The sequence below is a fragment of the Dasypus novemcinctus genome, chromosome 6 (assembly GCF_030445035.2).
Source record: "Dasypus novemcinctus isolate mDasNov1 chromosome 6, mDasNov1.1.hap2, whole genome shotgun sequence".
In the NCBI taxonomy this organism is placed as follows: domain Eukaryota; kingdom Metazoa; phylum Chordata; class Mammalia; order Cingulata; family Dasypodidae; genus Dasypus; species Dasypus novemcinctus.
In genome coordinates, this window is record NC_080678.1 from 37,214,796 (window position 1) to 37,237,984 (window position 23,189).

Below are 23,189 nucleotides of genomic sequence, written 5' to 3' on the forward strand. Positions count from 1 at the left end.
GCTCCCTCTCCCTTCCCCAAAACCCAGCCGTAACTGCCTCAGGAACAGGAAATAGTAGGGAGGAGGAAGGGGAGCCTCCTGGAGGAGGGAGTTTGCCCCCTTCTTCCTAGGGGATCCCCAGCTGTTAGATTCTCCCCTTCCTTAAACATCAGGGTGGACTCCACGGGTAAATGCTGGGGATCTGGACTGGTGTCGGTGTCGTCTCCCCCCTCCCCCCGTCCTCCATTAGGGCATCTGGCCCAGACCGAATAGGGGGTGCTCCCCTATGTTACTTAGGAGGGGTTGCTTGAGAAGGCTGTTTGATTCCCTCACTTCCGTCCAGTCTGCACAGCTGGCTTGACTGGTTGGGGGAGGGCTACAGATGTGGAGGCTTGTTTACAAAAACTCCCCTCTCTACCTTACCTTTCCACTCAGGGAGCACCTGATGATGGGAGGATGCAAAGTCCAGGGGTTGAAAAAAAGGGCCTGCCTAGGGATGGGGACTTCTCCTTGTGCTAGAGGAGAGTGTAGAGGAGGGGAGCTGTGGCAGTGCCACACACTAACTCCACACATTCCCATCCAAATTATGTATTCCCCACCTCCACCGGGGATTAGAGAGGAACAGGACTGAAGCATACACACACAGATAAGTATTTCCTTGGCAGCTCCCTGCCTCAGTCCATCTCCTCCCCACATTCCCCTCAGCAGAGGTCCGCACTGGAGAGAATAGAGGGAACCTAATGCAACAGAACACTGGTCTGGAATTTTGGAGACCTAGGTTTGAACTCCAGTTTTGCCCCTTGCTAGCTGAATAACCTCTGACAACTGGCTTCTCCAGCCTGAGCTCTAGCTTTGCCCTCACTAGTTGGTAACTATTAGTTGGTGTACAGCCAGGCATCAAGCCCAGTGACAGCCACTAGCATAGTCAGTGTTCAATATACATTAGCTCCTTTCTGCTTTTTTTGAGGTTATCTGTTATTCCAGGAGTGATAGGAGGGGCTGGATTGGCTGGAATATTGGAGATGGCATGGGTGAGAGCTGTACCTGCCTTGACCTCCTCCACCAATTCGCCTTACCCCAATCCTGTGACCACTTACCCCTAAGGCGACTCATTCCAAACAACTGGCTTGGCCAGATTCCATGATGATCACTGATCGATCACCTGGGTGGACAAGGGGAATTACAACCCACCTTATAGAGGTCTTTGCCTCTTCTGAATCTGAGGTTCCCTTCTCCTAGATTACACATGTGGAAACTGGAAGGTAGGGGAGGAAGAAAAAACAGCATTTGTTGAGTATGTAACTGTGTACTATGTGCCAGGCACTGCACTAGGCATTTCACACCTGAGCTCTTACTTACTTCTCCTAAGGGCCTTTGGAGGAAGGTCTTATTGCCTCCATGAAAAAGGCAAGAAAACTGAGGCACACAGGGGTTAATAAATTTAAACTTGTTTGTAACACTCTTCTCCCTTTTCTGCACCTACTAACTAGTTAATAACTCCTCCAACCTCACTTCTAGTTTCCTTGCCTAGAAGGTTACCCCTCTAATCCTGCACTCCAGATGATCTAGTGGCTCTGTTCCCTTTGAGGAAATAACTATCTCAATACACTTGAATGGATGATTAAAGCAAAAATGGTTTTAGCTCGAGGGACCAGGCTCAGGGAGGTTAAATAACTTGTTTAAGGTGACACAGCTAAGGAGCAACTTGACCCAGTGCCCCGTCTCCCTGCCCAGTTGGATCAGATCTGGGTGGGAAGGGGGAAGGGAGGTCATCTTTGGAGCAGCTCTAGAAACTGTGGTACAAACAAAAATGGGAAGAGACGTCATAGAGTAGCCCTTTGGAGAGGTCCAAGTAACAAAAAATTGAAGCCTCTGGCCAACAGTTACTGAAGAAATGAGACCTGTCAACAACCAGGTGAGTGAGCTTGGAAGCAGATTCTTCAGACCCAATCAAGTCGTAGATACCTACAGCCCAGGTGACAGCTTGACAGCATCCTTTAAGAGAGACTGAACCAGAACCAGCTGACAAAGACATGCCTGGGTTCCTGACCCTCAGAAATTGAGATAATAGAACTTTGTTGTTTAAGCTGGTAAGTTTTGGGGTCATTTGTTACACAGTCATTGATAATTTAATATACTTGAGTTGCAGTTATCTTACCAGGGAGCTGCAACTCTTCAGGCAACATCTCTTTAAGATTTATTTCTCTCCGCCTCCCCCCCCCCCCCCCCCCCGCGACATTGTTTGCACTTGCCGTGTCTGTCCTTCTTCCTTGTTTTTTTAGAAGGCACTGGGAACCAAACCCAGGACCTCCAATGTGGGAGGGAGGCACCTAATTGCTTGAGCCACCTCCATTCCCTGCTTTGTTGTGTCTCTCATTGTTTTATCTTCTGGTCTTTTGTTTTATCATCTTGTTTTGCCAGGTCACTGCGCCTGCCCGTCACCTCAGTTCTTGCTTTTCCTCTCTACAAGGCACTGGGAACCTCTGCTCCCTGCATTGTTATGTCTCTCATTTTGTTTTTCTTCTTGTGTCTCTTGTTGCATCAGCTTGCTGCACTTGCCTGCTGTCTTCTTTAGGAGGCACCAGGTCTCAGACCAGGGACCCTACCCATGTGATAGGTGGGAGCTCAATGGCTTGAACCACTTCTGCTTCCCCAACATCTCTTTTTACATGATTTTTTTAGCCCAAACAACCCACATTTGGAGAATCGTTTACAGTCTTCAGCTAAATTTCACCTATCCTTGAATCCTTGCAACTTCTCAAGAAGAATTAGAAAACATTTCAGATCTGAAAATTCAATTTTGACAGTGTATCAGAATTCATTAGATTTGGAAGTTGACTTACACAAATAAAATTCACATGAGCTCTTTCTTGGTATAGCTCTCCCTGTTTCCCAGAACTCTTCAGCTAAACTGGTCTTCCTCTTGAACACAGCAAATTTGTTCCTACTTAGAACCTATACACTGGCTTTTCCTCTTACCTCAGAATGCCTTCACTACAGAGCTTCACATGGTTAGGTCTTCCTTGTGATTCAGGTCTTACTTCAGATGGCTCCTCCTCAGAGGCCTTTCCCTATTGTACTATATCAAAGTGTCCCCTCTTAACTTTTATACCTTTCACTCCAGTTATTTTCTTATAGCACTTAAAACTCTGAAATTATGTTGACTCTTTGTTTACTTCGAGATTGTCTTCCCACTAGAATGTAAGCTCCATTAAGGAAGGTTTTTGTTTTTTTCTCTGCTGTATCTCCAGTGCCTAAAACAGTGCCTGGCACAAATAGGTTCTCAGTAAAAAAATCTGAATGCTGATTTATTAATTCACAATGAGAAATATATGTCATTTGAACTTGACATTTTATGTCACTTGAGCGACACACTTTCTCCCTTAGAAAATTATATGGGAAGTCAGTTATTAGAATCAGATGAGTCTTCGGTGAGCGTGGAGTCAGACAAGCTATTGGAGATTCCCAATGTTTGATAGCCTGTGGTTTGGAGGTGTTCCTTTGTGACTCTTAGAAAAGTACCTACCGGGAAGTGGACTTGGCCCAGTAGTTAGGGCACCCGTCTACCACATGGAAGGTCCGCGGTTCAAACCCTGGGCCTCCTTGACCCATGTGGAGCTGGCCCATGCGCAGTGCTGATGCGCGAAAGGAGTGCCCTGCTGTGCAGGGGTGTGCAGGGGTGTCCCCTGCATAGGGGAGCCCCATGGGCAAGGAGTGCACCCACAGCGCGAAAGAAAGTGCAGCCTGACTAAGAATGGCGCTGCCCACACAAAGAGCTGACACAGCAAGATAACGCAATCAAAAGAAACACAGATTCCCATGCTGCTGACAACAACAGAAGCTGACAAAGAAGACGCAGCAAATAGACACAGAGAACAGACAACTGGCATGGGGCGGGGGGGAAGGGGAGAGAAATAAATAAAATAAATAAAAAAATTTAAAAATATTAAAAAAAGAAAAGCACCTACCATGGGGATTGTAGCCAGAACTCCTGTCCAGGTGACACTGCAGACCCAGAGATATATTTTTGTCTTTTTTAGTGGATTTCACAAAGACACTTCCTTAGGTGAAGAGATTATTTCTTCAGATACTGGAAAAGAAAGCAAAAAAAGTCACAAATTTCTGCTTTCTCTTACATTAGTCATTTTCCCCAAACCTAACCACCGTAATTAGTGCTCAAATCACCAGCATTTGCGGAACATCTCTAAGACTATGTTTCTTCCACAGTTGAAGAATTGTGCCCATCCTATATTGGTTCTTTTTAAAGATTTATTTATTTTTAAAATGTATTTCTCTCCCTTTCCCCACTGGATTAAAAAACTAGCCAAAAGGAAGTCAACTCCTCTTTTTGTGGGAATGTATAGTGATGCAATCGTACTGGAAGGGCAATTTGGCGTTATCTGTTGAAATTTCAAATGCATGAATCCTTTAACTCAACAATCCCATTTCTATTCTATTTGCAAATTTGCAATTTCTATTCCGCAGAAACATTGCAAAAAAGTGCAAGGATACATGTACACATGTATGGGAATTTTCACTGTAACTTACTTTGTAATCGTGAAAAATTGGAAACAACTTAAAGTATTATTTAAATAATGATATATTCATATACTGGAACTGGTACTTCTTAAGCACTCAGTAAATATTTGGTAAATGAATGGAACAACATATTGTTAAATTTAAAAAAGTAAGTTGTAGAATCATACATATGGAATGATCCCATTTTTGAACAAAGACAAGACCACTGTGTGCCCCTTATATTTTTATATGCATAGCAAAAGGTGTTGATGAATACACACCAAAGGTAACAAGGGTTAAATCTGGGGAGTAGAATTGGAATTTGAAGGCCAAGTACATTTTTTTCCCGGATAGTTTTTGCACTACATGAAAAAAATTTTAAACTTTTGTAATAAATATTTAAAATATACATATAGGAAAATCCTATGAAGTAGTTTCTAAGTGACAAATGAGTGAATAGTAGAGACAGTGATGGATTGTAGAGATACAGGTAAGGATCACGATTGGTTAGGCTAAACTAGAAAGGGTATCCTGGTAGCCCTTTCTTGGCATGATACATAGTTCAGGGTTCAAGTATTCCAAGCAGAAAGGCGAAAGCAGAACACCTGTTGTCTCTGAGTGACAGCAAGGAGATATGGAGTAGCAGGAAATAAATTTAGTAAGCCAAGTCAGGTTTCTGAGTATCTGCAGAGACTCGGAGAATGCCGTTTCAAAATTAAGCTCACAGCAGTGCCGCAGTAAGCCATTAGGTGAGGGTTGGCGCCTGAAGGGACGCAGTCCGCTAGGGGGTGATGTTTCAACAACAACATAGGTTCACTTGGGCTAAGGTGAAAGGAACGTACAGTAAGTAGAATGTTAAGACAAAGAGGACATTTCGACAGCTGGACAAATTCCGTAAATAAAAAGATATGCAAATCGTAACACTCCCGTCAGTAGAGCACGCTTCCTAACTCGGCCTCCCTGCGCAACACAAAACTACGCATTACAGTATACCTCCAGCACGTGTACCGGCCTCTGCTGAAAGCGACTACAACTCCCAAGGATCTCCTCCCGGGTGCAAGTGGGCCACACCGCAGGGCCTCCTGGGATTCGTAGTCTTGCAGTGTCATTTTCGGAGTTGTAGTTCCCTTCCCACAATCGGTTGGGCGAGGCGGCGCCAGCGATCAGAGCAGCTCTGGGTGTTCAGGGGCCAAGATGGCGGCGCGCCGGGGACTGAGAGACGGAATCGCGCCGCCCCCGGGTGGGGGCCCTGGGCCAGGACCTGGCGGTGGAGTCCGCGGCAGCGGTTGGGGGAGTCGGAGCCAAACATCCTATGGAACTGTGGGCGCTGCGAGCAGCGGGGAGCAGGTGAGAGGCTGGCGGGCGGCCCGCGGGTGGCAGCAAAGCGGCGTGTGCCGGGCGGTGACACGTGGACGCCACAGGAAAGGGAGGAAGCGCTCGGGAGTCGATGCCGGGTGGCCGCGGGAGCCGGGCTGGGCCGAGTGCACCTGAGCCATTTGCTGGGGGTGCGCCGGCATGGCGGGGTCTCTGCGGCTACTACTAGGGACCGCCGGAGGGGCAGAGCCCGGTGTCAGAAATATTATGGCCTGCGGTTGGGGGATTCAGGGACCCGACTTGGAGTCGAGGGCTAAGATCTCTTTCTGAGGATGCCGAATGGGGCATTCCCTAGCCACGCGCTGCAGTTGCCTTTTTGGAGCCACGTGGTGTTGGGGGGCGATTTTCCCGGGAGAACTTGTCTGTCTCCCCTCCCCCTTTAGGCAGTCCCAGCACCCACGTGGGTTGGGCCTCTCTGGTAGGGGGGGGGGGGCCGCGTACCCACGTGGGGGCAGGGAGGGGATGTCCACGTGGCTCCCGCCCCAGGCTGCCGGGCACCTCGTTTCGGCCTTGGAGCCGCAGTGCCGGGAACTGGGTGTGTCCCAGCCGGTCCCGCCATCTCCAGCCCGGGCTGAAGTCCCCCGGCCGGGAAGGAAGGTAGGGGCTGCTAGAGTCAACTTTGCCCAGAGCCTTGGAGTTTTCCCCCTCCTGCTTTGGTCCGCGGCAGCTCTCCACAGCGGATGAAGGACTTTCCAGATGTTCTTCGAGTCTGTTCCCTGAGATTGGCGGGTGTGATGGGTGGGGGAGGGTAGAAGACTGAGGCTGAAGGGCTCCGGAGGAGTAAGCTCGTGGCGGCTTCTGTCCGACCGGCTTGGGGTGGGTTGTGAGTCACGAGCACTGGCGTTTTGGTAGCCTGTAGTTCCTGCCTCATTCGTGAGTCAAGAGGGATGAGGAGTGTCAGCATATACATGGGACAAGCTTAAGTAAGGGAAAGGGAAGCTTTCTTCTCCTTTTACTTTTTCTTTTGTAGTAAGGGGGCAACGAGGTCCTGCCACAGTGAACTGACAAACTGGAGTGGTGTGTGTTTAAGGCTCTGGGTTTTTGCTGAGGATGAGAAAAGTTAGACGTGGTTTGAGAACTATTCAACACTAGTTGAGCATTCCTTGGATGGGGGAGTGCTTTCTGTCAAATTCTTGTGGGCCTTCAGTTCTCCATACTTAAAAAGGTTACTGTTCCACTCCCCCGTCCAAGACTTCTTTTAGCGGAGGACTTCTTAAAAGTTCCCACCCAGGGTAGAGGTGGGCAGGAATTATTTTGAACTGTTATCTCTCAAACTATTAAGCTGAGTACTTGAAAACTTCTTTTCAAGTCTTGGTGGGAATTGGGATGCAGGCTGCCAGGTAAGGACAATTCCAGCAGATCAATCCAGGCCCATATCCAGGAGAGAATGACTTCTGGGGCATGAACTTGGGAGCTGCCCTTCTATTTTCTTAGACTTTACATCTTGTGGGCTGGAGCTGCCTGTCCAACTTGGGGGAGAGGCAGGAAGGATGCAAAATCCAGCTGTAATCCAAGTTAGGTGGTCATTTGGGTTTGGAGAGGATCTCATGGATAAATTTCTCTCCTCCTTCCCCCATACAGATTTAACAGATGGGTATGAGTGAGCAAGCCAGCCAACCGAGTATTTATTAAGATATAATTATGTTCAGGCATGGGATACAATGGTGAACCACACAGACATGATCCTTGTCCTCAGGATCTTATGTTTTTATCAGGATAGACAGTAAATGGATTATAAGTGGAATAAAAGAAATACAGGGATTATATAATCAACAGTAGTAATCTACTTTGCAGGGTCTAGGAAGAATAAGCTGAGAGCTGAAGGCTCTGTGTTGTGCAAAAGCGTTTATCAGAGTGAATAGTATGTGAAGTAGGTGGAAGAGGACTTGGCTTATTGAAGAAACCTAGAGATCTCAATGGCTGGCATGGAGAAAGAGGCAGAGTGGTGGGAGAAGCCATGCTAGAGTAGGAGTCTGGTGCGGAGACCTTGCCCCTGGCTGGACTCTGGTAGACTGTATTAAGGAGTTTAAACTTCCTTTTAAAATCATTGAAGAGATTTAGGGAGGGTCTCAGGAAGTGGTCTGATAAGCTTTTTTTTTTTTCTTTTCAGTTTCTGGCTGGTTTGGAACCCTGGAGGGATAAGATTGGATGTGGGAAAGCCATCTGGGAGGTTGTTGAGATACTGGGGACTGGTACTCCTGGCCCACTTTTAGCCGGGGTGATTTTGGTACTCTGGGAGCTGTGCTGTTTGTGAACTGAGGGACAGGTGAAGTAGGTTGGGGGATGTGGGGGTCTCCGACTGTGGCTTTCTGACGGAGGTGGAGGTGAGTGGTTTGTTGGAGTGGGCACTGTCTTGCGATTCTGGCCTGGTGGCTCGGACTCTGGTAGATGGGTAGAAGGGTTAAGTAAAGATACAACCTCTTTGCTCACCAGGAGTGTTTGCTGAGCCAGGTGTGCTTCAGCTGTTGGTTGTAATTACAGGATTGTGAAGGCCTGGGAGGGGTTAGTGCCTAAAACCTGCCCTCTTTCATTCATCTCTGGGCTTAGCCTCCCAAAGTCTCCCTACCCAGTCTTTCCTCTTTTCAGAGCATCTGAGCTAACCTTGGTTAGGAATGAGTGTGTTTGTTTGTGTATATGTGTATTGCGTGCATGTGTGCCTGTGGTGATGGTGGTGGTGGTGATGGCTGAGGGCGATGTGGTCACACCTGTTGCTTTATTTTTCTTGTGGAAGAGGTACAGAGTTTTCCTTTGGTGCATAAGGTGGGGGGAAGAGAGGAAGCTCGCTTTTCTATATTTGTTCCTGCTCTTTGGTCTTTATATCTGTCTGTTTCCTACAGTGGAGATAGCTGTGTCTCTGGCCTCTGGTCTCACCAGCTCCATCCAGCCACTTTTGGCCCTGTCCACACCCACAGATGTCAGGCCTGGGTGGTGGCTCCCTGCAAGACAAGACTGAAGACATTGTTAGGGGAGTGTGGGGTGGGGCCTCTCCATCTGCAGAACCAGGCTTTCTCTTTGGATCTCATGGTAGAGGTCGTGAGGAAGGGACCCTTCCTCTGGGATTCCCTTTGAGAAATTGGGTGGCCCATTGTAGGTCCTTCAAAATAAATATGTGCGTATCAGCTGTGCTAGACATCATAGGTAACTGGAAAGTTTGATTACAGTTTAAACCCTTCCGGGAACCAGAAAGAATCTAAGTTAATAAAATGCAAATGGGTATCTGCCCCAAAGAGAGTACTTGCCCCAGAGGAACTTGAAATCTAGTTTTAGTAGCAATGTAAGGAATGTTAAGGTGGGGGTGGGGGGGTGAGGCAGGATGTGAATCCAGGAAAAGCAAAGGGTACAGAGAAGTATGGGAATTTGGGGATGTGAGGAGAGATTAGCACAGCCTGAGGTATCTTCTTTTTATAATTTATTTTTAAATTAAAAAAAATTTTTTTAAATTTCTCTACCCTTCCCTCCCCCTTGTCTGTTCTCTGTGTCTGCGTGTTCTTCTTTGGCCGCAGCACACGAATCTGTGTCTCTTTTCGTTGCGTCATCTTGTGTCAGCTCTCCGTGTGTGCGGTGCCATTCCTGGGCAGGCTGCACTTTCTTTCGCGCTGGGCGGCTTTCCTTAAGGGATGCATTCCTTGCGCGTGGGGCTCCCCTATGCAGAGGGCACCCCTGTGTGGCAGGGCATTCCTTGCGCACATCAGCACTGCGTATGGGCCAGCTCCACACGGGTCAAGGAGGCCCGGGGTTTGAACCGCGGACCTCCCATATGGTAGATGAACACCCTAACCACTGGGCCAAGTCCGCTTCCCATGAGGTGTCTTCTGGAAAAAGGTGGGATTTGACCTCCGCTGAGAAGAGAGGCTTAAGAGAAGTTTGAGGGAGGTAAAAAACTGCTTCCTTGCTCACCTCCTTTCCTTTGGTGTGACCCCTCAGGCTGCCTGTCTTTACCACTGCCAGCAGATGATTCTTCTGAATGTCCTTTTGATCTTTTTACTTTCCAGTCTATTCTCCTGTGGTTCTTACTTTCTGGATGGAGTTTAGACTTTTTTTCAGCCCAGAAGTTCCCTGAACACTGCCATCCTTGTTGGGGGTTTTGCAGCTGGCAGTGGGGGAGCTGCTGCCATTGGCGGAGGGGTGGGTACTTAGCTTATGGTACATGCCAGACAGTTCCCCGCAGAGGGCCTATTCCTTACAGCCCTCATCATACCCCTCTGATCCTATGCCCTTTGTCCCAGGTACGGCTACATGAGGAGGGGGACGATTCTGGCTTTGTCAGTCTGGCTCGACTGGGCCCGTCTCTGAGGGACAAGGACCTGGAAATGGAGGAGCTGATCCTGCAGGATGAGACATTGCTGGGGACCATGCAGAGCTACATGGATGCCTCCCTTATCTCTCTCATTGAGGATTTTGGGAGCCTTGGAGAGGTGAGCTGGGGCTGGACCTGGAGGTCTTAAGGCAGGAGCTTTGTATGGGAGGCTGTAGCACAAATCTTTGGAGATGCTTCAGACACAGTTCTGTTTTTCAAGACCTTGGTTCCTGGATGCCCAACTTGTGTCCTTAAGGAGTGTTAATTTTTGTCAGTAGGTGGGAGTTGGGCTGCAGGCTGTCACATAATATGCCATGTAGGCATGGGAGGCTTGGACTATAGCCCAAGACCTTTGCCCTGCCTGGGCCCCTTACCTGTCCAGAGAGTTCTGATCTCTGTGTTTGAGCCCAATTCCAGCCTAGCTAAGCGTTGTCTGCTGAGCATCCCACATTTTACCTGAGGGTTGGTGGGAATATGTGAAACCCAAGCTAAGGACTCAGTATGACAGGTCTCAGTTGACAATGGAGATGTGGTGGGTAGTAGTAAATGAGATTGGAACCCATGCTTCATGGTGTACAGATCCCTCTCTATGGCAAACTGAGCGGGGCTTGGGAGACCATGATTATCTTGGGTACCCAGTTCTTACTAGCCTAGTAGGTCATTTGGTGTGATGGTGGGACGTTCCTCTTGTCTTTCTGGAGCAGAGCAGGTTATCTCTGGAAGACCAGAATGAAGTGTCACTGCTCACAGCCCTGACAGAGATTCTAGACAATGCAGACTCCGAGAACCTGTCTCCGTTTGACAGCATTCCTGACTCAGAGCTGCTTGTGTCACCTCGGGAAGGCTCCTCTGTGAGTGTGGGACCAGGGAATGGGGATGTGTTTGGTGGGAAGATTAGGACCATGTCTGTGGGCCTGCTTAAATTGCTCTAAAGGCACATGCTGATCTCAGGTCTTTCTCTCCCTCTTAGCTGCACAAGCTGCTCACCCTCTCTCGGACACCCCCTGAACGTGACCTCATTACCCCAGTTGACACGTTGGGGCCCACCACAGGAAATAGCAGAGTGAGTGGGGTGAGCCTAATTTAGGAAGTCTGAGGGACTCTAGGAGGGAGGAGTATGGGGCAGGTCTGAGAAAATACCTGCCTGGAGAAAACTCCCCCTGAGGCTTCTCTTTTCTCCTGCAGGTTGAGATGTCTCTCACAGATCCCCCATGGGATTTCTCATCACCCTCCTTCTTGGACACTTCCTCCCCCAAGCTTCCTAGCTGGAGACCCCCAAGATCACGACCCCGTTGGGGCCAGTCGCCTTCTCCCCAGCAGCGTAGTGATGGAGAAGAAGAGGAAGAGGTGGCTGGCTTCAGTGGCCAGTTGCTTGGTGGGGAGCTTGACAACTGTCTAAGCAGTATCCTAGACTTCCCCATGCACCTGGCCTGCCCCGAGGAAGAAGATAAGGCAGGAACGGCAGAGTTGGCAGTGCCAGCAGCTGGTGACGAGAGCATCTCCTCTCTAAGTGAGCTGGTACGTGCCATGCACCCATATTGCCTGCCCAGTCTCACCCACCTGACATCACTCGAGCATACGGATGACTTGACACTGCCCGAGGATTGTGTGGTGCTAGAGATTGTAGGCCAGGCGGCCACAGCTGGCGAAGACCTGGAGATCCCAGTCGTGGTACGGCAGGTCCCTACTGGACCTCAGCCTGTGCTCATGGATAACTCATTAGATGCTAGTCCAGCCTTGCAGCTGCTCATACCTACATTGGAGTCAGAGACAGAGGCTGCTGTGCCCAAGGAAGCCCTCTGTGCTAAGAAAGAGGGGTTGTTCCTGGACTCAGAGGAAAAGCTAGAGTCAGCTTGCTTGTTGGAACCCCAGGAGGTCATGAAGCCAGTGGTGCCAAAGGAACCTCAGAATACACCTGCCAGTGCAGTGCTGGATTCCCAGAGGTCTCGAAAGGGCAGAAGGAAGAAAAGCAAGGAGGCACCAGTATCCTGTGTGGAAGGCTATGCCAGGAGGCTGAGGTCATCCTCTCGTGGTCAGTCCACTGTGGCCACCACCTCTCAGACGGGCAACTTGCAGAAACAGCCTCAGGAGGAACTTCCAAGAGAGGTTGGGCCTCCCCGGGGCATGGGGAAGCCCCGGGCCTGGGCAAGGGCCTGGGCAGCTGCATTGGAAAAGCCCAGCTCCAATAACTTGGAGGGTGATGCTGAACAAGCTAACCCTGCTAAGGAAAGGCCTCTAGACCGCTACCCCAAGCTGGTTGACACCATCCAAGCCAACTCTGTCCCAGCTCCTCTCTCACTGGTCGACTCTGTTCGAACCAACTCCATGCCAATTGATTCTGTTGAAACTGATCCTGTCCTAGCTGATCCTGCACCTGTTGCCCCTGCATTGGTTGACCTTGCTTCAGCCAGTTCACAGCTGGCTGACCCTCTCCCGGCTGACCCAGTGCTGACTGACCCAGTCATGACTGACTCGGCAGCAATTGACCCTGCAGTGGTTGTTCCCATCTCAAGTGACTTGCCACTGGTTGACCCTGACCCAGCCAACTCAGCGACAATTGACCTAGCACCGGTTGACCTTGTACCTGATGGCCTGACTCCAGTTGAACCTGTGCTAGTTAAGCCCAGGCCAACTGATCCCAGACGTGGCGCAGCAGCATCAGCCCAGGGGAGTCCAGTTCCTCAGCAACTCCTTGAGTCAGAGTCCTTGGAATCCCTAAAGGCCATCATCCCTGAAGTCAAGGAGGTTGTGGGTCCTCTGAAGATGGAAAGTAGTACCAATGCCACAACCCAAGAAGCTAGACCTCGACCTCTCAGTTTATCTGAGTACCGACGCCGAAGGCAGCAGCGCCAAGTAGAGGCAGAAGAGAGGAATCCCCAGCCTCCAGCTGGGAAGTGGCCCAGCCTCCCAGAGACCCCCACAGGGCTGGCAGACATCCCTTGTCTTGTCATTCCATCAGCCCCAGCCAAGAAGACAGCTCTGCAGAGAAGCTTGGAAGCTCCCCCTGAGGCTCCTCCTGAGGCTTCCCCTGAGGCTTGTTTTGTGCCTATGTGTCCCAGCCCTGCTTCTCCTAGTCCTGAGCCACCTTCAAGCAAACCTGTGGCCTCAACTCCCACTGAGCAGGTGCCATCCCAAGAGATGCCACTGCCGGCGAGACCTCCACCACCTCCTGTGCAGTCCATGTCCTCTGTTGGGGCCATGCCTTCCACAATGCCCACTGGTCTGCCTTTTCCCCCAGGTGGACTGGGCGTGCCCCCCATATTGCCTCTTCCCCCAAGTGGGCAAGGGGTCCCCAGCCTGCCCCCACCGTCCTTGCAGCCTCCTAGTCTTCCAATGGCTATGGGGCCAGTCCCACCTGAACCCTATACTCACTATGCCCCTGTGCCAGCCTGGCCTTGTTATCCCTCTGTGTCCCCTTCTGGCTATCCTTGCCTCCCTCCCCCACCAACGGTGCCCCTAGTGTCTGGTACTCCTGGCACCTATGCTGTACCCCCCACTTGCAATGTGCCTTGGGTACCCCCTCTTGCCCCAATCCCACCTTACAGTTCTAGCTGTTCCTATGGGCCCTTGGGATGGGGCCCAGGGCTGCAACATCCTCCATTCTGGCCTGTGCCCCCACCTCCTTTGCCTCCAGCCTCTGTTGGGAGAGCTGGTCCCCCACCCAAGATGGAGCTCAGTGGCATCCCAGTCTGCCCTCCTGAAAGTGTACTTCCTGTGCCAATTGCTCCTTCCCTCAGTCTTGGTCCTGCTGGCCAGGGAAGTCCACAGATAGAGCCCACCAAGGTAGAGGTCAAACCAGTGCCCGCATCTCCCCATCCGAAACACAAGGTGGCTTCCCCAGTTCAGAGCCCCCGAAATAAGACTTCCTCCTATATGCCTGGTGAGGGTGTGGCCGTTGAGGAGCCTGTGTCAGAGAGGCTAAAGCCTGAGATGCAGGAAACCAGGCCTAGGGAGAAGCCCCCCTCTCCTGCTGCTAAGGCTGTACCTACACCGAGGCAGAGCAATGCCCCCAAGCTGCCTGCAGTCCACCCAGCCCGTCTAAGGAAGCTGTCCTTCTTGCCTACCCCACGTACTCAGGCCCCTGAGGATGTGGTACAGGCTTTCATCAGTGAGATTGGTGAGTGCCACACAGCTCAGTTGTCTGAAGGGCCCAGGGACTGAGTAGGGAGTGTTCTCCAAAGAACAGGATAAAGCACCTTGATGGGACTGGCCTTTTTTGGATTTCTTTGGAGGGTTCCTGAGAGGTGGGATTGTTTGAATCCTTCCTGCTTTGTGTTACCTTGATTTCACTTAGTACAGTGGGCATGGGGAGCATAAAGGGAGAAGTGATTTGGGGTTCCTGGGACCTGTGCCCTCAGAGTTGATTTAGACTGGTTTCCAATCCTGTGTTGTGTGCCTCCATAGGAATTGAGGCGTCGGATCTGTCCAGTCTGCTGGAGCAGTTTGAGAAATCAGAAGGTGAGGGGCCCTGGGTAGCTTTGCACCAACCCCTTTGGGCCCAGCACTGTAGTTGCTTAAACTGGGGTGGGGGAAGGTGCAGTCTCAGCCACTAGAGCAGCCCCCTAATTGGAATGAGGAGACAAGACTCACTTGATAGTCTATGTCAGGGAGAGATGGGTGGTACAGCATGGCAAGTACTATAGAAAAGTAGATGGGGAGATCCAAATGGGTTGGGGTGGCTTAGGGACATCTTTCTAGAGGATATAACTCTCAAGCTGTGCCTCAAAAGAAAAGGATTTTGAGGAGAGGATGAGTGTGGTGAATAAAGGCAGCAGGGTGTTAGAACAAAGGATCACCTGTGTTCTATTGGAAGGCACTGAATAGCTCAGCTTCCTATGTACAAGGCATAGTTTTTGGTGCAATGAAGGATACTCTGTCCTGTTCTCAAGAAGCTAACATTCTAATTGGAGAGAAAAATCTGCAGAAATGATTCTGAATTGGCAACATATCTATAGTACAAGGCAAGATATACAGTATGAGTGAAAGCAGGCTAGGAAGTTAGGCAGGTCATGAAGAACCTTGACTGCCAGGTTTAAGAGTTTGAACTCTGAAATTTGGTGGGGAGTATGGATGTTTTGAGCAGAGGAGAGAGGTAATTAAAAACAGCCTGGGTACCCACTGGAGAGAGCCCAGCGGGATATATAGGCAAAGTGGGTTTTCTTCCTTTGGGTCTCAAGCCAGCCTTTCTCTTCCTCCTTAGCTTGGAACATCTGGTTGGGCTTTTAACTAGTATGATTTCTTTTCAGCCAAAAAGGAGTGCCCTCCCCCGGCTTCTGCTGACAGCTTGGCTGTAGGAAACTCAGGGTAAGTGTGGAGGCATGTGAGCGAGTTACCCTACAGCTATTTGTCAGCAGCCGGCACGGTGCTCCAGGACCATCGACTGGATGCTTCTGTTGCAGACACATCTAGTCTGCTGTAGAGGCTTTCCCTATTTACCCATCACTGCTGGACACTGTCTTGGGTGGCTGGGGAGAGGGTGTGTACCATCCTTCAGCTGACTCAAATCTGGGATTCCAAATGCCTTTGAGGTGCCTTTTATCTTCTGGCGAGTCATACCTTTGGAGATTCCTTTCTTTCATTGAACAAACTTTGGCTTGCTCAACACAGGTGAATGGTGTGAGAGGGGGATGCTCATGGCTAGGGTTCCCCTGGTTCCTTGCAGGGCATAGGCACACTGAACCTCCTTGCTCTCCAATATTCTTGCACTGAGTGGCCTTTTTTCCTTCATGTTCATGGCAACCCATTCTATTCTGCCAAGCATGTTCTGCTCCACATTGGTCTCAGGTTGGTTTGAGCTGGGTGGGTGAGGTACCTGGCTTGAAGGAGGTGGGGGGTATTGAAGGTCATAGCCAGCCTGCCTCCTGGAATCAGGCAGAATTAAGTTGAGGCCCAGCCTGCAATTTAGTCACTAAGACTGCTTTTGTGGTAGAGGAGGCTGATGGGGGCAGTTTATGCATCCCATTCCTCTGCACAAGACCCCTCTCTTTGCTTTGTGAGGAGAGCAGATGTACAAGATACTGAGGAGGCAATGAACCAGGCTTTCCCTTTTCCCCCCGCCAGCAGCGTTGACACTCCCCAGGAGAAGAGGCCCCTAGACCGGTTACAAGCCCCAGAACTGGCCAACGTGGCAGGTGGGTTCAGGGTGGGGAACTGCCTTTCATAGTTCATGCAGCAGACCTTGCCATAGCCTGCTCTGTACCAAGTACTGTATAGGTGTTGGGGATCTAGAGAGCTGCTCACATCTCGGGGGCAGATGTGTAAATAAATGAGTGTTAGAGATGGTATGTTAAAGAAGTCTGTGGTTTATGGTTGGGATGGAAGGGGGCAGTCAGGGAAGGGTTTTATACAACGTAATCCCCCCAAGCTGAGGCTTGAGAAAATCACTGATAGCAATCAGGTCGATTTTAGAGGATGGCATTTTAGGCAGAATTTGCAACTTCTGAGTGAACTGAATAAACAAAAAAGCCTGGTATGTTTTGGGGGATTGTGAGTGGTTTGGTTTGGCTGAGTGTGGTTAATCAGGGTGGTAGACAGAGCTAAAATGAGATGAAGCTGGAGCAGTAAGTAAGGGAATTTTTTATGCCATATTAAGCTGTTTGGACTTTATCCTGTGAAGAAGCAATTGCAAGCACTTTGCCAGATTGGTTTTGGGGCACTCCCTTGAGCAAGAAGGTAGGAGACAGGTGGATGGATATGAAACTGGAGGTAGGGATACCATTGGAAGATGCAGCCCAGAAGTCAAGACAGTGCTGGGTGGGGATTGGGGAGGGGCGGGTAGATCTAAAAATGGAGAGGTAGACTGGAGATGACCAGGTCACCAACTAGGTTTGAGTAGTGAGATGGTGAAGGAATCAGGAGGCCCCCAGCTGGCTGATTTAGCTATTGCTGGTCCGCAGGCTGGGGGAGCACAGGGAGACCAGGCTTGGTGTACTTTGTGAGATGAGGTGGGGTTCTCTGGAACCTGTATGTGCAGTTTTTGGAGGTGTAGAATGGGATCTCATCCTGCTATCTCCATCCTCCCTCCCCCCACAGGGCTCACCCCTCCAGCTACCCCTCCCCACCAGTTATGGAAGCCCCTGGCTGCTGTCTCACTGCTGGCCAAAGCCAGATCTCCTAAGTCCACCGCCCAGGAGGGAACCCTCAAGCCTGAAGGAGTTACAGAGGTCAAACATCCAGCTGCAGCCTGCCTCCAAGAAGGGGTCCATGGCCCTAGTCCAGTCCATGTGGGCTCTGGGGACCATGACTATTGTGTCCGGAGCAGGACCCCCCCAAAAAAGATGCCTGCCCTAGTCATTCCAGAGGTGGGCTCCCGATGGAACGTCAAACGCCATCAGGACATCACCATCAAGCCTGTCTTGTCCCTGGGCCCAGCTGCCCCATTGCCCTCACACACAGCTGCCTCCCAGGAGCCACTTGATCACAGGACTAGCAGTCAGCAGGCAGAGCCCCCAGCCCCTTGCCTTGCCCCATCCACCTTGCTGTCCCCTGAGGCCTCACCGTGCCGGAATGACACGAACACTAGGACTCCCCCTGAGTCCTCAGCCAAGCAGCGGTCAATGCGCTGCTATCGAAAAGCCTGCAGATCAACCAGTCCCCCAAGCCGGGGCTGGCAGGGCCGCCGTAGCCGCAGCAGCCGTTCTGTCAGCTCTGGGTCCGACGGGACCAGCGAAGCATCCTCTTCATCCTCATCGTCGTCTTCCTCATCCCGGTCCCGGTCCCGGTCCCTCTCCCCCCCACACAAGAGGTGGCGCAGGTGAGCTCTGACGGCCTGTTAGGTCCTTTCCATTTAGGAAATTCATGTACTCTGGTGTCCTTTGAAAGCTTTTGCACATTGAGTTTGATATTTTCAGGCATTAAAGCTTCTGTTTCTATCTTTGGCTTTTGTCTTCTCCCCCTTTGCTGAATTGGTGAAGGAGGCAAGCTGTGGGAAGATAGCATCTATTCCCTTTTGGAGTTTGGGGTGTCCCTGAGGTTCCCTGCTTCCTTGAGACGACTTTTGGGGTTTGATCTTGACCATGTTGATTCTTTCACATATTACAGCATTTTCCTGGTGGTATGTGGGAAGCTGAAAGAGTGAGTTAATTGGAAATAGCTATCCCCTTACTCATCTGTTGAAGAAATAGTCTAGTACAGGTCCTTTGAGTGCCTCATCTATTTCCTGGTAGTGTCTTTTCTCTCAACAATGAATCTAAATTTTCCCGTTTAATTAATGAAAAATTCTTGGTTTTTGGTGGTGGTGGTGGTGATCTTCAGAAACATTCCCTACTGCAAGTATAGTACAGTCACCTACCCTTTATGCCATGGTCACAGCCATCCTATGAGACATGGTAAAAGAGCAGTAACCCAGAAATCCAGATCTGGTTCCAATACCACAGAGAGCTGGCTGTGAGACCTAGGGCTCAGCCCTTTATCTTCCTGGGTCTCCATTTCTTTTTCTTCGTCTTTCTGATAACTTTTTCAATTTTTAATTGTACAGTTGAAAATAAATATGATTTCTGCCCAAATACTCCAAAACATTCTAGGTACATCTAAAGTTCCCATGAAGGTTCTCAGTTTGTTCATCTGTCAAGAAAACTTGTAGACCTCTTCCATTCTTCTTAACCTTTGGTTCTGAGCCTCCTGGCAGGAAGGCAGGACTGGGGCCAGGGTAAGGTAAGTGGAGTTTACCTGCATCACTTCCAGCATTCCTCCACGCCTCTTTGTTCTCCAGATCCAGCTGCAGTTCCTCTGGACGTTCCCGAAGATGCTCTTCCTCGTCATCATCTTCCTCTGCATCTTCCTCCTCCTCCTCCTCCAGTTCCCGCAGCCGTTCCCGCTCCCCATCCCCTCGCCGGAGAAGTGACAGGAGGCGACGGTGAGCTTGCTTTAGGGAGACAGTGCCCCTGGGACACAGGCTCTCAAGTTCTGAGTCTTGAAATGACTTATGTCTGGGGCTGATGGCACCTTCTCCTCCCATCAGGTACAGCTCTTATCGTTCACATGACCATTACCAAAGGCAGAGAGTACTGCAGAAGGAGCGTGCAATAGTGAGTATGGGAACAGGTCATGGGAGGTGGGGTTTGTCCCTGAGCCATGAGCTTAGGGAAGCGACTGTAGCTGCAGGCTTGGCTCATAGTGTGTCAATTTTTCTTGCCCTAGGAAGAGAGAAGGGTGGTCTTCATTGGGAAGATACCTGGCCGCATGACTCGGTCTGAGCTGAAACAGAGGTTCTCTGTTTTTGGAGAGATTGAAGAGTGCACCATCCACTTCCGTGTCCAAGGGTAAGCTTGGGCATAAGGTTAGGATGTCCTTTCTGTCCAATTTAGCTACCTTGATGCTTCTTTATTTTTTCCTTTTGCTCTGGTGTGTTTGCCAATGTGGGATACCTTCATATTCACAGTTAAAGGGTTGGCTATTTGGGTAATGAGAAGAAATCACTCCAGATCCTCTCTGTGCCCTGTGGTGCTGTCCTTCTATCTGGCTGTGCCCAAATGGCCATCCCAGCCCCTGCTTTACCTTCCCACCAGTGACAACTATGGCTTCGTCACTTACCGCTATGCTGAGGAAGCATTTGCAGCCATTGAGAGTGGCCACAAGTTGCGGCAGGCAGATGAGCAGCCCTTTGATCTCTGCTTTGGGGGCCGCAGGCAGTTCTGCAAGAGGAGCTATTCTGATCTTGGTGAGTGGAGGGAGGGTCTAGGCTTTGGCACACTTCATTCCCCCCCCAGAAGGGATCCCAACTCTTTGACAGTGGAGCTAGCCAGACTTCATCTGACAAAAGAAAGGGTGGGATAAGAGAAGTGGGGGGCTCTTGTATCTCTTTGACTTAAAATCAAGACACTCAGCTCCATCCTTTATTGGGCTTCATTGGGATGGGAGGTTGCTGGCCATTTGAGGACCCTGTGGTTGGGAAGTGGTGGTTAGAGACCTCTGAACCTTGATGTTTGGTCTCTCTCTCTCCCTTTATAGACTCCAACCGGGAAGACTTTGACCCTGCCCCCGTAAAGAGCAAATTTGATTCTCTTGACTTTGACACATTGTTGAAACAGGCCCAGAAGAACCTCCGGAGGTAACCCTGGGCCCTTTCCCCCTTTTTTTTCTTTGGAGGTGCCCAGCCTCCTCCACCCCACCTCCCCCACTCTAGGGGAGAGAGCTGCTAGTGAGGAGATGACTGTTTTATAAAGAAATGGAAAAAAAGTGAAATAAAAAATGGTGTAAAATCAGATTTTTTAAAAGGGTTGTTTTTTATAACAGGTATTGAAACAAGTTAACTTGCATTCCTCTGTAAGATAGGTGGGGCTCAGGGTTCCCCCAGTGTTTTGGAACATCTAAGTCACTATGCAGGCTAATAAAAATGAACTAGAGAGAACTCCAAGTGCTTTTGAGCGTCTTTCTGCATTGCTAGTGCCAAACAGATTCACTCGTCTTCTCTAAACACAATCAGGGACATGCTACTCCATTAAGTTCCTAGGACCTCTCTGGTCAGGTGCAAAATCCCACTGGACTTGAAACCTGACTCCTCAGATTTGTATAATCAGTCTTGTTAGGGCAGTGCTTTTCAAACCTGAAAGGCATTTGAGTCATCTGGAGATCATTTTAGAATGAAGATTTTGACTTAGTCCTTCTGGGGTGGGACCTGCATTTCTGAAAAAAGGGGTTCCTGCTCATGCTCCAGGAAGGGAATGTAATGGCAAAAACCCAAGAGAAGCTCACATTTGTTCCAAATAAAGATTCTGCAAACCGGACCTCTGTGTGTATAGCCGTTTCAGTTTTGTTTACCATTTTAGCTTGAGCACAGTGCATGGCACACAGCACATGTTCAGGTGTTCAGGTGTGGGCAGATGGAGCCAGTTTCTTTTCTGGTAAACAGGGAGATATTGGAGTTATATTCAGGGGAGGGGTGTGCCTATTTTGAGAAAGGCAGAAGAGTTATGTAGTCCATGAGGAAATGATTTTTAAAAAAATCAATTTTATTGAAACATTAATAAACCATACAGTCCATCTAAAGTGTACAATCAGTGGCATTTGGTATAATCAGAGCTGTTCATTCATCACTTCAGTCAATATTAGAGCATTTTCATTACTCCATCAAAAACAAAAACAAGCAAAAAAAAAAAACCCTAAAAAAAGTACCCCTTAATAGTTTCCTCTATTCTCTATTCTTCTGACATACATAACTGTGAATTTGTTTCTGTAATTCTATTTACATTTCGTGTAGATGTAGTGAAACAACATGTAGTACGTTTTGTCTACTTTCTTTTCACTTAGCATACTTCCTTTTTTTGGCCATTCATGGAAGGTTACTAATACTAATATATTTGTCCACTGCTTTGGTTGTATTTTTGCCCATATATCACCCTGATACTAATATCTTGTAACATTAACATAAATTTGTTGTGTTTCAAAGGAAACCATTCTTATATATGCACAGTTAACCATTCCCATTTATCACAAGAGGGTTTGCTATGCTATACAGTCTCATGTTTCATTTTTTAGCTCTCCTAGAGATACACATGACCTTGGACTTTCAATCACTATCATACCCATATATTAGTGCTGCTATTTACAAACACTATGATGTGCTTTTACCATTTCTATTCATTTCCAAACAACCTTTATACCAGTTCTGCAAAGATTAAACCTCAGCTTTCCATTCTCTAGCCTAATTTTATTTTCTGGTGATTTCAATTCTAGCTGTTAACTCCATGGGTTTGCTCATTTTATTCTGTTCATAACAGCGAAGTCATAAGTATTTGTCCTTTTGTGTCTGGTTTGCTTCATTCATCATACTGTCCTCCAGGTTCATCCATGTTATCATATGCTTCATGACTTCTTACAGCTGAATATTCCATTATATGTATATACCACAATTTGTTTACCATTTGTCAGTTGACGGACACCTGGATTGTTTACATCTTTTGGCAATTTTGAATAATGCCACTATGAACATCGGTGTGCAGATGGCTGCTCACATTCCTGCTTTCAGTTCTGGGGATATACCTAGTAGTGGTATTGTGGGGTTACATGGCAGGACTATATCTAACTTCCTTAGGAACCTCCAAGCAGACTTTCACAGTGGTTGTACCATCCTGCATTCCCACCACAGAACCCAAAGCGTTCCTCTCTCTCCACAGCCTCAAAATGATTTTTATCCTTCCTGACGTAATGCATTAATGGGAAGTCCTTAAGGGTGGTCTGTAGAATTGAAGGGATTACTGCTTGCCAATGTGAACTGAAATATGGCAGAAATTGGAATTTCCTTGTGGGCCTGAGGTTGATATTAAAGTCATGAAAGAGGGACAGTTGAGGGGCAGTTCTGTAATTCCAAGTGTGAACTACCTAGGATGTAAAAGGGTTGTTTTCAAGACTAGGGTCTAAGGTAGTGCGAGTTGGGTGGGCCATCCGTCTTTACTTCGTGGAACTAACCTAAGGATGAGAAAGTAATGGGAGAGGGTATTGTCTTGTGACTCTGGGAAGCGCACGGACAAGTCTTGATGGATGGTTGGTTTTTGAGCAGCCACCACTCTAACGGAGGCGGGGGTTTGTAGCGATGGGTGCTATCTGAGAAATGTGCTTCACTGGGTACTGGGGGCAGTGAAGATCAAAGCGGGGATACCCACCCACAACGCGAATGCGGGCAGTTGAAAAGTGTTATGATCAAGTCTAAGGAGTAAAGGGCAGTTCCAGCCGGTCCGTCCACTCATTATTCTGGAATGATAATTCCAGCTGGGGTGCGGGATACCGATGCTCAGAGAGGGATACCGATGCTCAGAGAAAAGGGCGATCGCCAAAAAAGTAACGCGCGGGAAGCCCCAAGGTTTCCCGCCACGGCCGAGGGCGTGACCTCTTACGTCAGGAACCCGCCTACACTAAGTGGCGGACGGCGGGCTCCGCCCTTACCAAGATGGCGACACACGTGGGCCCGGAAGGAATTTATGGCTTCCGCCATGACCCTCCCTCCGAGATGGAGGCGGGACTACTCTCTGAAATCCCACCCTTTCCGGTTTGTGCCGGCGCGGTGAGATGACGTCACGGGGAGCTT

The 23,189-nt window shown here is 49.2% G+C and overlaps 1 protein-coding gene and 1 long non-coding RNA gene across 7 annotated transcripts; one reads left to right on the plus strand and one right to left on the minus strand.

Annotated features, from left to right (window-relative positions):
* Positions 1-1,170: 1,170 nt before the first annotated feature.
* Positions 1,171-5,624, minus strand: LOC131278699 (uncharacterized). Its single transcript, XR_009186106.1, has 3 exons — positions 5,491-5,624; positions 3,948-4,069; positions 1,171-1,234 (listed from the first exon to the last, which is right to left on the minus strand). It is a non-coding gene; the product is annotated as an uncharacterized lncRNA (long non-coding RNA).
* On the plus strand, positions 5,620-20,516 carry PPRC1 (PPARG related coactivator 1). 6 transcript variants are annotated; one of them, XM_012519788.4, is made up of 14 exons: positions 5,643-5,844; positions 10,098-10,286; positions 10,873-11,019; positions 11,139-11,231; positions 11,354-14,285; positions 14,573-14,626; positions 15,415-15,472; positions 16,229-16,299; positions 17,201-17,921; positions 18,879-19,022; positions 19,128-19,194; positions 19,307-19,428; positions 19,675-19,826; positions 20,117-20,516. In XM_012519788.4, the coding sequence occupies exons 1-14, from the start codon at positions 5,692-5,694 to the stop codon at positions 20,218-20,220; spliced, it is 5,007 nt and encodes a 1,668-aa protein (XP_012375242.1). In that variant the 5' UTR covers positions 5,643-5,691; the 3' UTR covers positions 20,221-20,516. The 6 variants fall into 6 exon arrangements, with proteins under 6 accessions (XP_004478935.1, XP_012375242.1, XP_004478933.1 ...); XM_004478876.5 differs by having other exon boundaries at positions 5,665-5,844; positions 16,232-16,299; XM_058298581.2 differs by lacking the exon at positions 5,643-5,844 and adding an exon at positions 6,319-6,468.
* Positions 20,517-23,189: the final 2,673 nt, after the last annotated feature.